The 14,484-nt window shown below is 43.7% G+C and overlaps 2 protein-coding genes across 7 annotated transcripts in view; one reads left to right on the top strand and one right to left on the bottom strand.

The window, feature by feature from the left end:
• SFI1 (SFI1 centrin binding protein) overlaps nt 1-6,108 on the bottom strand; it is a 102,868-nt gene extending 96,760 nt beyond the window's left edge. The window contains exon 1 of the mRNA XM_039225867.1: nt 6,048-6,108. The gene's annotated coding sequence lies outside the window, so the exon portion shown is untranslated. The remainder of the gene's footprint in view (nt 1-6,047) is intronic.
• A 4,408-nt stretch (nt 6,109-10,516) lies between these two features.
• Nucleotides 10,517-14,484, top strand: part of EIF4ENIF1 (eukaryotic translation initiation factor 4E nuclear import factor 1) — a 44,233-nt gene continuing 40,265 nt past the window's right edge. For 2 of the 6 annotated variants that reach the window (XM_039225415.1, XM_039225408.1), the window contains exons 1-2: nt 11,157-11,273; nt 11,764-11,886. In XM_039225415.1, the coding sequence (XP_039081346.1) occupies nt 11,250-11,273; nt 11,764-11,886 (147 nt within the window). In that variant the 5' untranslated portion in view covers nt 11,157-11,249. Of the gene's footprint in view, nt 10,599-10,746; nt 10,810-10,982; nt 11,103-11,155; nt 11,274-11,763; nt 11,887-14,484 lie in introns of those variants that run through there. The other 4 variants (XM_039225432.1, XM_039225421.1, XM_039225425.1 and 1 more) reach the window with 4 other exon arrangements.

The raw sequence follows: 14,484 nt of genomic DNA, 5'->3' as shown, positions 1-14,484 counted from the left end.
ACCTCCCAGTCAGAATATCAGAAGATTCTTCACAGAAGATGCTAAGAATGAACACAGCCCTCAAAATTCTCATATTTGTGCCCACCTCCCTCAGTGAAAACGCAGGCTAACACTAGGAGCTTCAATTCATTTCTCAGTTGCTGGCACTTAAGTATGAATAGAGAGTCAAGAATCACAGGGCATGTGAGTGTGACCTCCAATAAGAGACAAAAACAAAGGAATCTGAGGAAGTGCCACAACCTGTGATGTATTCCTACCAAAAATTTGAATCTAAATACCAAGCCTCATCTACAACGAAGTACCAACTTATTAAACAAAAAAATAGAGGGAGTAAAAATGATTTTGCAATCTACAAAATCAATGATATAGGAAACTTCAGAGGACTAACAACCAGTTCCTTCAATAAGTGAACAGCAAAGGAAAGGGGGGAACTTATACATTAAAAGACACTAAAGGGGCACCTGCCTGGCTCAGTCAGGGGAGCATGTGACTCGATCTTGGATTGTGAGTTTGAGCCCCACATTGGGCGTAGAGATTAGTTTAAAAATTAAAAAAAAAAAAAAAAAAGACACTTAAGATGCACAGCAACCAAATGCAACATATGGACTTCAATTTTGGATCTTTATTTTAACAATCTAACAACAAACCAACTGTCAAACAAAAAACATGAAACAGGCTGGCTCAATTGTAAGAGCGTGTGACTCTTGATCTTGGGGTCATGAGTCCAAGGCCCATTCTGGGTGTCAAGAGTACTAAAAATAAATTAATAAACTTTAGAAGCACCTGGGTGGCTCAGTTGGTTAAGCATCCAACTCTTGATTCAGCTCGGGTCTCAAACTCAGAGTTATGAGTTCAAGCCTGACTTTGGGCTCCACACTGGCCATGAAGCCTACTTAAAAAAAAAAGAAAATAAATAACAACAACAACAAAAACACCACAAGAAACAATCAGGGATATTTAAACTTATTATTTTTCTTAGTGTTTATTTTTGAGAGAGAGAACACGTGAGCAGGGGAGGGGCAGAGAGAGGAGGGAACAGAAGATTTGAAGTGGGCTCTGTGCTGACAGCTGAGAGTTCAATTCACAAACCATAAGATCATAACCTAAGCCAAAGTCAGATACTTAAGTGTCTGAGCCACCCAGGTACCCCTAAACTTTTTCTATACTAAAACATGTTTTAATAATGTTTTTTTGAAATGGCACCTCATCTTTTACAGAATATACCAAAAAAAATTACAGATAAGATAGGATAAATTTGCGCACCAAAACTGTTAAGGAGAGTAATAAAACCAATAAAATTGCTATCCATGAGTCAAGGCTGAAAATAAATGAAGACAGATACATGTGGGAGAAGGGAGAGCTCAGCCATACACAGAATGCCCACTGAGAAATGTGGAAGAAGGTGTAGGGTTGGAAAACCCCCATCTTGCAACCATCATGAAAAGACTTTTTAAAATGGGAGGGAAAGTAGTAAACGTGGATAAAGGTATATGGTGGAGTTCTCTGGATTTTTTGGTAAGGCTGAAATTATTTCAAGGTGAAAATTAAATGAAATTAAGCCAGTGAGGACACAGTGGGCAGAGGTATAAATGAAACAAGATAGTTCATAAGTTAATAATTTTTGAAACTGAGTGATGGGTACACACTATATGTACTTGAAAATTTTCATAATAAAATGTTTCTTAAAATTCTGGAGGAAACAAAGACAATATGGAGAAAAGAAGAAAAACAAAACCAATAACAAAAGAAGACAACTCATAGTTAATATCCTCAAGAACAAAAGAGTACATATTATAGAATATAACCCATTGAATAAAATAAGGATTATTTAAAAGAAAACAAAAGAAGAACAAGAAAGAGGAAAGCTAAAACATTAGAAAGTGGCTGATAGCATTGAAGAAATGTCCCAAGGGGCACCTGGGTGGCTCAGTTGGTTAAGCGTCCGACTTCGGCTCAGGTCATGATCTCATGGTTAGTGGGCTCGAACCCCGCGGTGGGCTCTGTGCTGACTGCCAGCTCAGAGCCTGGAGCCTGTTTCAGATTCTGTGTCTCCCTCTCTCTCTGACCCTCTCCTTCTCACACACTCTCTCTCTCTCTCTCTCAGAAATAAATAAAACTTGAAAAGAAAGAAAGAAAGAAAGAAAGAAAGAAAGAAAGAAAGAAAGAAAGAAAGAAAGAAAGAAAGAAATGTCGCAGAAAGAGAAAGGGAGGGAGAAATGACAAGAGAAAAAGAATTCAGAAAATCAGAGGCTCAATCCAGGGGATCAGATATGCAAGTAGCAGGTATTCCAGAGAGATATGAGAGAATGAAAGAGGAAGAAGAAGAAAGTCTCTTAAAACTGAAGAATAAATCCTCAGATGAAAGGTCCTGCACTGAAGCTAAATGTCAGAGTAGATCAAAACACTTTTTACCACATGCAAGGAGAAAAAGCTTAAGCTACCTGGTTCTTGAGAAGTTACAGGAAAAGTAGACATTGTCAAAATTAAAAACAGTTGTGTTTCAAAGGAGACCATCAAGAAAGTGAAAAGAACACCCACTGAATGGGAGCAAATACTTGTAAATCTAAGAGACACATCTAGCTTATATTTTTAAAAATTCCTACAATTCAATAAAAAGACAACCCAATTTAAAAAATGGACAAAGGATATGAACAGATAGTTCTCCAAAGAAAATACATAAATGGCCAATAAGCACATTACATCTTATTAGCCATCAGGAAAATGCAAATCAAATCACAATGAGATAACCATTAAGATGGGTGTAATCAAAAAGACAAAGATTAGGCACCTGGACGGCTCAGTTGGAGGGAGCAATGACTCTTGATCTCAGGGTCCTGAGTTCAAGCCCCGTGATGGGTGTAGAGATTACTTAAACTTCAAAATAAAAAGACAAAAAGATAGTAAGTGTTGGTGAGGATGTAGAGAAAGTGAAACCCTCATACACTGATGGTGATAATATAAAATGGTACAAGCCACTTTGGAAAACCGGCAGTTCCTCTAAAAGAAAAATAGAGTTATCGTTTGATCCAGCAGTTCCATTCCTATGTACATAGCCAAAGAACTCAAAACAAATGTCTATACAAAAACTTGTACATGAATGTTCACAGTGACATTATTAATAATAGCGAAAAAAAATAACAACAAAGAAAGTGAAAGCCCAAATGTCCACAACTGATGGATGGGCAAACAAAAATATGGTATAACCATACCATGAAATATTATGCAATCATAAAAAGAAACAGTACTGTTACATATTAAAATATGGTTGCATGCTAAATAAAACGTGCTAAGTGAAAGAAGCCAATTACAAAGACCCATAATAATCATACAATTCCACTTACATGAAATGTCCAGAACAGATAAGTCTATAAGAGTTATAAACTAAATACCTGGTTCTCTAGGCTGGGAGGATTGAAGGGAAATGGGGAATTACTACTAACAGATAAGGGTTTCTTTTTTGGGTGGTGAAAATGTTCTAAAATTGAGTATGGTGATGGTTGCATAACTTACTATATTGAAAAAACCACTGAACATTTCAATCAGTGAATTGCTGTTTAAGGAAGAAAAAGAGGAGGAGGAAGTAGAAGTAGCAGTTATTAGAGGAAAATGTATCCAAAAAACCAAGGAAGCAAATTAAGGTTAAAAAACAGAAATACAGGGGCGCCTGGGTGGCTCAGTCGGTTAAGCGTCCGACCTTCGCTTAGGTCATGATCTCGCAGTTCGTGGGTTCGAGCCCCGCGTCGGGCTCTGTGCTGACTGCCAGCTCAGAGCCTGGAGCCTATTTCGGAGCCTGTGTCTCCCTCTCTCTCTGACCCTCCCCTGCTCACGCTCTCTCTCTCTCTCTCTCTCCTAGAAATAAATAAAAATATAAAAAAAAAAAAAACAAACAGAAATACAGGCAACAGTGAATTCACTACAAATAGCAAAAAGAAGCAAATCCGGGATAGATGTGAAAAGAAGTCTCGGGATTAGAACTGAGTACAGCAGGCACAGAGCCACCAGTTCAGATAAGAGCAGAGGAGCCAAGAAAAAGAGGAAATGGACTGTTTTTAGAGTAATTTTGCAGAAAATTAAAATTAAAATTAAAATATGTATATTTCTCATATACATATCTTCAGTATATGAGAAATGCTGAAGTATACAGGAAAAAAAATTAGTGATCTGTGTATGTAATACCAGGCAAATAAGAAAATAAGATAATTATTAATTCTCAGGAAAAAGAATCGGATGTACAAGAAAGAAGAGTTGCAGTACTCTATTTGATTTAGCCATGAAATGTTAAAGACCCCTGACCTTTTTTTTTTTTTTTAATTTTTGTTGTTTATTTATCGAGAGAGAGAAAGAGAGCGCCCTGAGCAAGCACGCGCGCGCGGGCACACACACACACAGGAGGGGAAGGGCAGAAAGAGAAGGAGAGAGAGAAACCCAAGCCGTCTCCTCACCATCAGTGCAGAACCTGATGTGGGGTCAAGCTCCTGAACCATGAGATCAGACCTAAACCCAAAACCAAGAGTCAGATACTTAACTAATTGAGCCACCCCCAAGTGCCCGACCATTAATTTAACATTAAATTAACACATAACTACACTGGCGACATGATGGAAGGAAAACTGAGCTAAGCACTTATCTTCCACAAATAACAGTCAATACTTTATGTGCAAAACTAAAAAATCAGGAAACATCACCCATAAGGATATTTATTTCCAACTTACAGAAGATCGGGAGAAAGAGCTAGCAAAATGGAAATTAAAACTGGGGTATGGGGCTATTTTCTATTACAAACTTTTATTATTAGTTTTTAAAATCACATATATTTGAAAAATTAAAGTTAACTTCTTAAAGAAGTTTCTGTAGGGGGCACCTGGGTGGCTCAGTCGGCTAAGCGTCCGACTTTGGCTCAGGTCATGATCTCACAATTCTTGGGTTCGAGCCTCGCGTCGGGCTCTGTGCTGACTGCCAGCTCAGAGCCTGGAGCCTGCTTCAGATTCTGTATCTCCCACTCTCTCTGACCCTACCCTGCTCAGCTGTCTCTCTCTCTCAGAAATAAATAAAACATTAAAAAAATAATAAGAAAAGAAGTTTCTGTAGTATTTTGTAGCTGCTAACAACGAAAAATGAATGCACCTACTAAAGTAAAGCAAAGACAGACCTAAACTGCTATCTTAAGCCACAGAGTAAGTTTCAACTACTTCTTCCAGGGAGGTTTCTCTGACATTGGAAGACTCATAGTTTCTTAGCACTTAGGTGGGTACCACGAAATCAAAAACGAATAAAAAACAAAACACCACTTACGTAGCGGGCACTCTGTGCCAGGTATAGATAGTACTAAACATTTTCATTAATTGCCTGCTTTTTAACAACCACCCAAACGGGCGGTAGCCATTTCATTTTACCAACGAAGTATCTAACTGGGGTAATTAGTTAAACTATAGGGCCGGTGATCCGGTCCCTACCACCGTCTGTTCAACAAACATTTTACTATGTAGCATCTACACAGAGGCTGTTGACAAGAAACCTGAATGGCCTCTCATGAAATAAAAATGAAGCATTGGTCTCCCACTGCTGGAGAGGCTTCACTGTTTTTGTTCTGTTGAGCCCCCTTCGGGGTTCAGATAGGGACCCTTAGGTCTGTGAGCATAAGCCTCTGGCCCCGCCACGCTGCAGGGGTCTGCGCCCGCTAAAGAGCCTTGCAGCGACGCGCGCCCCCGCCCCCGCCTTCAGCGCACCAGAAGCGCGGGAGGACGTGGGGCCCCGGGGCCCGGGCACCAAATCGCTGACGGGAAGCAGCACCCGTCGAGAAGGACGCGAACACCGCGCTGGGCGAGAAAGGCGGGCTCCGAGAGTCCTGCGCACTCTCTTCACACCTCTTCCACTCCCGAATCACTGCCCGTGGTTAGGCAGCATCGCTTGCACTTCTAGAGAAGGAAGGACGCGGAGGCTCAGAGAGGAGAGTCGGTCACCGGGCCCAGCTCAAAAGGAATGTTCTCGCCGCCCAACCGAGGGGGCCGACACTCACAGGCTGGGGACGATTCGACCCAGACTCGTACCTGGACAAGGCGAGCCCTTAGCCTCGCGCCTCGAGAAGTCCCGGCAGGAGCGGGCAGACGTGGCTGGACCTCCTCAACCCCCGAAACCACCACCTGCCTGGGCGCTTCCCGGGCCTTTGCTCTGGAGTCTCGCACGCGCCCGCCCAGTCTCCACGGTGACGCGGCGTGCATGTGAGACGCCCAATCAGGGACCCTGTAGTTCGCGCAGTCTCAGTCCGGTAGTGACACGCCTCCCTCCTGCAGCCGAGGTGCACCTGCAACACCAAGCTGGCCCAAAGGTGTGGGGCTGACTGCATCGTCCGGGCAACTCCAAAGAGAGTTTTCGGCGCCCTCGCTTCTTTCGGAGCTCAGCTTCCTACAGCTACTTTTAGACAAGAGGGGTAGGAGCTATTTCGAAGCGGATTTCGGAGCTACGCCTCGTGCTGCAAGCATGGTGACTAAGGTTTCCCTGCCCCGCCGCCTCAGGCTCCCGCGTGGGCCTCTCTGACTCTTGGTTCTCCACGGTTCGTTCCCAGGAGTGCCAGCTAGCCCCTAAGTAGGGTGCGCACGCGTGGACCAGGGACGTAGTCAATCTGGAAAGGCAGGGGTGATGTCTTTCAGCAGCCCCCGAATTTAAATTATCCCCAGCTGGTATCTTCTTTTAACTCTTCCTTTAAAATTGTGATTAACTATCACTAATTGTTAGTAAATAGTCGTTAAATTTTTAAAAACGAAGTCTATTCCGAACTTTCAAAAATAGGGGTGAGATAAAGTAGGTGGGACATCTTTATATGCTTTTCTCCTGTACTTTATAAAATATTTGAAAGCACATGAGATTTCTGGTGGAGAGAGCAAAGGCTAGCATTTTGTATTTAAATACTTGAAAGATTTTATATTACAAACAGGTAAAATAACTTGAGTGTCCCTGGATAAGAATCACACAGGTAATTTGCATTTTTGCTCAATTTTTACGTATGCTAATTTTTGTTACCAAAAACAAGTTGTTTAAAAGTTCCACTTTAGCAGAACACCGGAACCAATCTTTTAGGGATGACTAATTGAGTGAGTTTCAGAGTCCTAATTAACACTAATACTTACTAACTGCAAAATTTGTCTTACAAGTACTTTATACTTTCTAGATGATTTGCGGGTACTTTAGTCCTGTCATGTGCCTTTACTACCAACAACTCTAATTTAGGAAAGGACGAAAGGTATTTTCATTTGAGTTATAATGCAAATAATTACTCCTGTCAGGAAAGATGAGCCTAACAGCTAGAGGGAGCACTTGCATGATTTCATCTGGCTCTGTTTTAAGTATTTGCCATGAATAAAATCAAAGATATAAAGCACCAGAAAGGATAGAGGTACTCCAAATAATTTGTGGTGATTTTGGGGGGAGGGGGGAAGCTCAAGCTGATGAAGCATGAGGTCATGACCTGAGCCAAAGTCGAATGCTCAACCAGTTAAGCTACCCAGGTGACCCTGTTGTGTGGTCTTATAAAAGTCCCTTAATTTCTTATGGTCTTTATCCTGAGCACATAATGCCACACTTGTGAACTGTTGAAATTTTATTTTCTTGGAAGCAGGGATTACCCTTGAAGAAAAAATGAAAAAGAAAAAGCCCACTTACAGATCCGCTGGGTAGTTGGGGTGTAATCCCAATTGTCTGAGATGAGGCTGCTCCAGAATTACCAGGTTTTTAGTATTTTCATTTGCTTCTCTACTGCTCTTGGACTAATTTCCCCCAACAGACTGAATTTCTGAGTCCCCTTATGCCAAACTTTGAATCAACTGAACCTAAACTAAGACCTTACAAATATTTATTAAAGAACAAGAGTAATTTCTCTTATTATCTCAAAGAGGCTTTTCATGCTGATATTTGAAAATGCATTGACTGCAAAGAGGGGCATTTTAGAATTACAAACTATCATTCCTACCAAGGAGAATGATACTCAAAAGCTACAATCAATGAAACAAGGACTTGCAAGCATCTAGCTTTTGCATGAACAGGTGAAAGACATTTATAGATGCCCTCCTTTAGTAAATTATTACCTTTATTCCCAGGTATTGTTTTTCTCTTTTCACAAGGACAAATGGAGTCTCTGAAAAATAAGGGAGTTGAGACCAAGGTTCTACAAGATATGGAAGAGCCTGGTGGAAGATTGGATCCCAACTAGGATAGACCAGAGGGCCCAGAAAATTAGCTCCAGGCCTTTATCATGGTAGCTACATTGCCTTGAGCAGATTTTATGTATGTTTGTGATAATTTGAAAATATGTCCACTAATTCACTGATACTTCTCCCATATAAAAGTAGTCTAAGTCCCCTCCCTTTGGTGACTTCTATCTAAGGAACACTTTGTTGTTTGGCAGAACAGCAAGTGGCTCTAAGGCTAGATTAGAAAAGACAATTCAGCAACTGGCTGCCCTCAGAATCCTGGTACCATGTTTTGAGAAAAGCTCAGGCTGCAGAGAGAAGCCATGTGTAAACTTCTAGCCAACTGCTCCAGTAGTCCCAACTGACAGTCACCATCAAACACCAAATATGTGAATAAGTGAGCCACTAAATGATTCTAGCCCCAAGCCTTCCACCTATTAAACAGAGCAGATACCGGCTTGCCCCAGCCAGAACTGGCCTAAATTGCAGGTTTGGGTGCAAATAAATGTTGAGTTAAGCCACTGGAGTTTGGGGGTGGTTTATTATGCAGCCATAGGTGACTAGAGCAAGGTTTTTAATGTTATAGTGGGAGTTAGATATAATCCTGAAAAGTAGGTACTGCTGTTCCTTTTTTTTTTTAATAAAAAAGGAATTTTTTTGAGTGCTTATTTATCTTTGAGAGACAGCGTGAGCAGGGGAAGGGCAGAGAGAGGAGGAGACACAAAATCTAAAGCAGGCTCCAGGCTCGGAGCTGTCAGCACAGAGCCTGACACCGGGCTCCAGCTCATGAACTACAAGATCATGACCTGAGCCGAAGTTGGCCGCTTAACTGACTGAACCACCCAGGCCCCCCACTGCTGTCCCTTTTTGACAGAGGAATAAACCGGTCCAGGAAGGTGAAATGACTGCCTTAGGTTTCACGCTAAGTGGCAGAGCCAGGATTTAAGAGCTTGTGAAGAAGGCCCATTCTTTCTATTCCTGATAGCAATGGGATTAGACCATTTCCTTCAGAAAAATCTGGATTCCCAAAACAGCTTTATTTCTAAAATATTAAGATGAACGTTTCCTTACAATTACTTACACACACACAAAACCAGTAATAAGGCTTTTTAACCACCTTAACCTTTTTGACTACAGCCCCTACGACTGGGTAATCTTCAATTTTACAGATTAGAAAATCAAGGCTAAGGATAAATAGCCTAATTCTCCCCTGTAGAATGACCTGTAGTGTGTGGTAGAGCTGGGATACAAACTCGGGCCCAATTTGCAAACGTTTCCCTCTGCCTCTTGCCTGCAACGATAGTAAACACACTTTATTCCGTGTTACAGATGAAAAACGTTTTCATAACTTTCTCGGTTGCCAAGACTCCTGGGAAGAGAACTTAGTGATCACTCAATGCCCAATCCCCTGATTTTACAAGTGAAACACAAAGAAAGTAGGCCCCTTCGAAGAAATGTAGACTTCACTACTCTTTGGCCAGAGAAATTACGTGTCCCTCTACGCCCACGCATCATTTGACATTAACACCAGGCGGCCGCACGGAACAGAGACTGGGGCTCGTGATACTACGGCAGATCAGGCTCACAGGTGATCACCGTCATACCTTTACTGATCGCTCCTCCCCAGTTACTCTTACGTCTCAGAATGGGGAAATTATGTTTGCCAGAGTCTCGCCGCTGTGCGAAGCACTTGACCCTTACCCTTCCCGTGCACGCTCTGGAAAGGTTTGAGTTATGATCGGTGGAAAAAAACCTTTCAAGGAATCTGTCAGTCGCCCTTCGCTCAATCAACAGCAGTCGCGGCAAGTCTGTTAATGCAACAACGCATAATCTCATAAATTTATAGAAAGAGGCCATTTTAGAAAGGAGAGCGAAAACTCAAACGTTGTTCGGGCTTTGACCAATATAACATTAATGAGAAACCTGAGATTCGCGTCCCCAACTGGGAAGCTCAAAAGCCCCCCGGTTCGCCTCAGACTTCCACTGCCGAAGCCCCAGGCTTCACTGTTGTGAAGCGTGTGAACGTCGAAGTCGACTCTTCCCCAAGTCGCACCAGGCCGCAGACCCCTGCCCACTTCGCTGGTGCCACCGCCTTCCAGAGAGAACTGCCAGGCGCGGCCTCCAAGCACAGCCCGCCCCGTTCCGCTCCGCCCCGAAGCGCGCGTGGGAATGCAGCGTCCTCCCCAGGGCTGCCCCGGACGACCGCCTGCGAGCACTGGGACCGACTTCTGCCGTCGCCACGCCAGTCCCCTCCCCGCCGCCGCCACCTCCTCCACGCCTCCGTTTCCCCGCCGCCGGACGCACGGACGGGCCGGCGCTCCGGGAGCGCGCCGCGATGTTTCTCTTTTCCGCCCGGCACCGCCGCAGCCACCTCACATCCGGGCGCGCGGCGGTGAAGGCGGTGCTGGGGCCCGGGTGCGTGGAGGGAGTTATTAAGGGGGGAGGGGGGCCTGGGAGGAGGGACGGAGGGTTGGGTTGTGGTTACGGCGGCTGAAGAGAGACAGTCCGAGCTGGTGGGGGGGGGGGCGAGAGCGAAGGCCGCGCGGAGCAGCCCTCGGACCGGCGCGGGCGGTGGGGAGGGTAGCGGCGGCCGAAGCGAAGGGCAGCCGAGCGGTGGAGGCACAGAGTAAGGGCCTGGTGGTGGCGGGAGCCGGGGCGCCGCGCGCCAAGGACCGCAGCGAGGGCAGGAGCGCGGGCGCGCTGCTCCCGGGGTCGCGTGCGTGAGCGCGAGCGCCGGGGCGCGCGCGGGGGGCGGGCTGGGACGCGAGGATAGCAAGGCGGCCGGCAGGCAGCGGGCGGGCTGGCGGGGCCCGAGCCGCCGGGCTGGGGCGGACGGCGGCGGGCCTGCGCCGGCTCCAGTTTGGAGCGGCCGGGCCGGAGGATTCGGCCTCCCCGCTCCCTCCGGCCCGCCTCTCCTCCGTGAGTACAGTCCCCGCCCTTCCTCCGAAGGAGGCCGCTGGGCCGGGGCCTGCGCGAGAGGCCGGGGGTTGGGGTCGCGGCCCGGGAAAGCCGAGTTTCGGAGCTGAAGCAGGATCTCCCTTCTTCCTTGTCACGGGCACCTCTGACATGGCCACAGGTGCCGCCGGCCGGGTGAGGGGCGCTCGGGCCCCAGCCCCAGTCCCTGGCCCCTGGATAACAAGGGGCAGCTGGCGCCGTCCATTGGCAAGTGACAGGCACTTTACCACAGTCCGACTTCCCGGATCCCCAGCCCCAACTAAGTCTCCTACCTGTCCCCGCTCGGAAAACTCCCCACTACTGTCTGAACAGTCCTCATGGGTGGCAGTGATTAATTTTGGTTTCTTTTTGTCTTAAAGCTACTTGAAGGCTGTACCCTGATTTGGGCACCTTCCACTTATGCTTCTCGTACCCTTTTGATGCTTAGAACACGTTACTAGAAGAGCTAACTAAGTATCAGTCGTTCTATTTCCAGTGGGTTCTGGTTTATAGAATAATTGTTGAATAAGGCCTTGTTTTTAAAAGGTAGTCATTTTAAGAGATAAACGAATTTCAGTATTTTAAACGGTCAAGACCTCTGAAAATGTATTGTTCTCCATGACAGTTTTGCTGATTTATTTTCCAGGTGCAACGAATTGTAGACCAAGGAGCCATGGATAGGAGAAGTGTGGGAGAAACAGAAAACGGAGATGCCTTTCTTGACCTGAAGAAGCAACCAGCCTCCAAGTCCCCTCATCGCTATACAAAAGTAAGCTTTGTTACTAATGAAATAGTGTTTCTTTATAGGTGGGGCAGGTTGGTAACATTGTGTAGATATTTCATTAGTATTATCAAAAGTGGGAGTCTTGTTCCGATTCACTGTATGGACTAAATATAACTAAATTTAGTAATTTCTTTGAAATTTTTTCTGGAAGTGTGAATATGGACTTTAAACTAGAATTTGCTTCTAAGTAGCTTGCAGGTGAAGGAAATCTTGGCTTAAATAGCGTATGAATTTATGGATCAGTGTATGTTGGCTCAAGTGTTCTGTAACAACCGTAACTGGTATGTTACTGATTTATATGCTGTAGAGTAAGGATTCCAGTACTGCATGCAAATCATTCAAGGTCCTGAACTTATTGAAGCTACTGTTGAGTATCATATTGGCTCCTGAATGTTTCTGAAGAGGTTGACAGGACTCAGTGAGCTGTGAATTCATCTTTCGTTCCCTGAAATATATTGGGCAGAGTACAAAAAATGTGCTTGGGACTGTCAACAGGAAGAGTAATGTTCTAGTTGGTCTCATACCTGTATTTCCTAAGTATGGAACCAGTCAAGGGTTCTGATGTTGTTGTTATCCCTGACTTTCCAAAATAATGATTAATATTTTGAAGTCAGGCCTTGTTTGGGTACTGGTGCCACTACTTGGATAAAGTAACAAGTGCTGTCAGATTAATAATCATTTTTAGTATTTTAAAAAAAAACTAATAGCATTTCATTTGTTCATTCAGATTTGGTCTTCCCAAATGGAGTTTTTCTCAAACATGAAAGTGCCGAAATCATGTTTCACAACTTAAATTCATTACCTAAAATGAATTCCAAATGCAGAAAAGCTTATATATGAAGGAAAACTGATTTGAACTGCTTATATTATAAGCTTATGTGATTTCAACTTTCCTAGCACTTTTTGAGTAAAAGTTCTTAATTGGTATTCTACTTGTAGAATCCAGGCAGAGAGGCTTTTGAGTCACTTTCATACTGCTCAGAGGGTTGCATGTATATGCCATCTTTACGTATATCCATATTTAGGCCTAAGTCATTTTTAGGGAAGGTATTATTGGTTTCTCTTAGGCTAGAACTTATGTGTGTTTACAGTAAAGATGAAGAAGCTCAATATAGCCCACTTTTGATAATACAGTCTCAGAATTTTGTCATAAATGTGCCTCAAAGAAATCACGAAAAGCATGTTTTAGGTTAATGACAGTGAGTCTTAGATTTGATGGTCTTCTCTACAAAATTTGATTGGAAATTGGTTTACTATCCATTCCATTCGAGAAGATTTAGTTAATGGCAGTTTTAGGACCATGTTTAGGCAGTGTTAGGATAATGCTTTCATGCATATGTGTTTCTCACACTCTACTAATGTACTTGAGGCAAACTAAGCCTTTCTCCTTTGAAGAAAGCTTGAAACAATTCCGAGTTGTGAGAACTATGATAAGTGGTCTGTTATTGCACGACTGGAATAATGCTTGAGCCATCCTACTCCTTATCTATGTACTGAGATCAAACTATTGGAATACTATTGGAATAAGTAAAGCGTTTAGTAATGTTTCTGCTGCTTCAAGTTCATGAGCTAGAAAGTTTAGAAGCAATAGAAGGAAACTGTCCTCAGTGACTTAAGTAATGTGTTTGTGAGAACTTGTAAATGTGAAATGTTAACTACAAGATTAAAAAACATATTAGCCAGGTGAGAGGGGTTCTTACCTTTGACACTAATTATTTTAGCATTTATTTGTTTTATAAGATAATGTCAATAGTCTGTTCAGAATTCTAGGGTTTTTTCCATGAAGGTGGAGAAGTCCAGATGTTTGGCTTAGTGCTTTTCAAAGTAACATGTCAGAGCCTCCTGTGTGTATAGTGTCCGACTTGCTTCCTAAATGTTGGTCTGTCTGGGGATTACCTATGAATTCTTATAAAGTGTGAATTCTGTTAGATTAGGAGTGGGCTTGAAATTTTAGCTCTTTAACTTGCTCCCAGGTGGCGCCCATACTGCAGGTCCACTGACTATACTTTGAGTAGCAAGCCTTTAGTGTTCCTTGGAGAACTTGATATATGGTCTTGATGTTGTCAAGCAAGTCAGGTGCATAATTACTCCTTAGGGTTCAGTTGGTGTCCATTGTGTTTCCATGAATGTCTCAGGAAGTCAAGAGTCACATTAGATACTTTAAGGCCAACCCCTAAGCCTCAGTGATGATTAACTGGGATTAACATTAAATGGATGTATCATATGCACCTGTTATCCTGGGAGCCTTGAGTCCTTAATTTACAAGCCCCCTCAAGTCTGTTTTGCTAGGCCAGATTCACAAGACCAAAAGCTATTATATTTTAGTAATACTTAAATATGTACCCATAAAGTGATTGAATTATGTTGAAGGATTTTTGGAGGCTACAAAGTGGGGTCTCCCATTAAAGTCATGGATTAAAAGTGTTTTTAGATAGTGGTTCTCAAAGAGTGGCCTCTGAACTTGACGGAGGAACAAGCGGGAGAAGAAGGGCGGAAATGGTGGGGGAAAGGGAGAGAGGCAAACCATGAGAGACTCTTGAATGCTGACAAAAACTGAGGACTGATGGATGTGGGGGGGAGGGG

Source organism: Hyaena hyaena, unplaced genomic scaffold (genome assembly GCF_003009895.1).
Source record: "Hyaena hyaena isolate Hyena2069 unplaced genomic scaffold, ASM300989v1 scaffold_19, whole genome shotgun sequence".
In the NCBI taxonomy this organism is placed as follows: Eukaryota; Metazoa; Chordata; class Mammalia; order Carnivora; family Hyaenidae; genus Hyaena; species Hyaena hyaena.
This window is presented reverse-complemented; position numbering and strand designations above follow the sequence as displayed.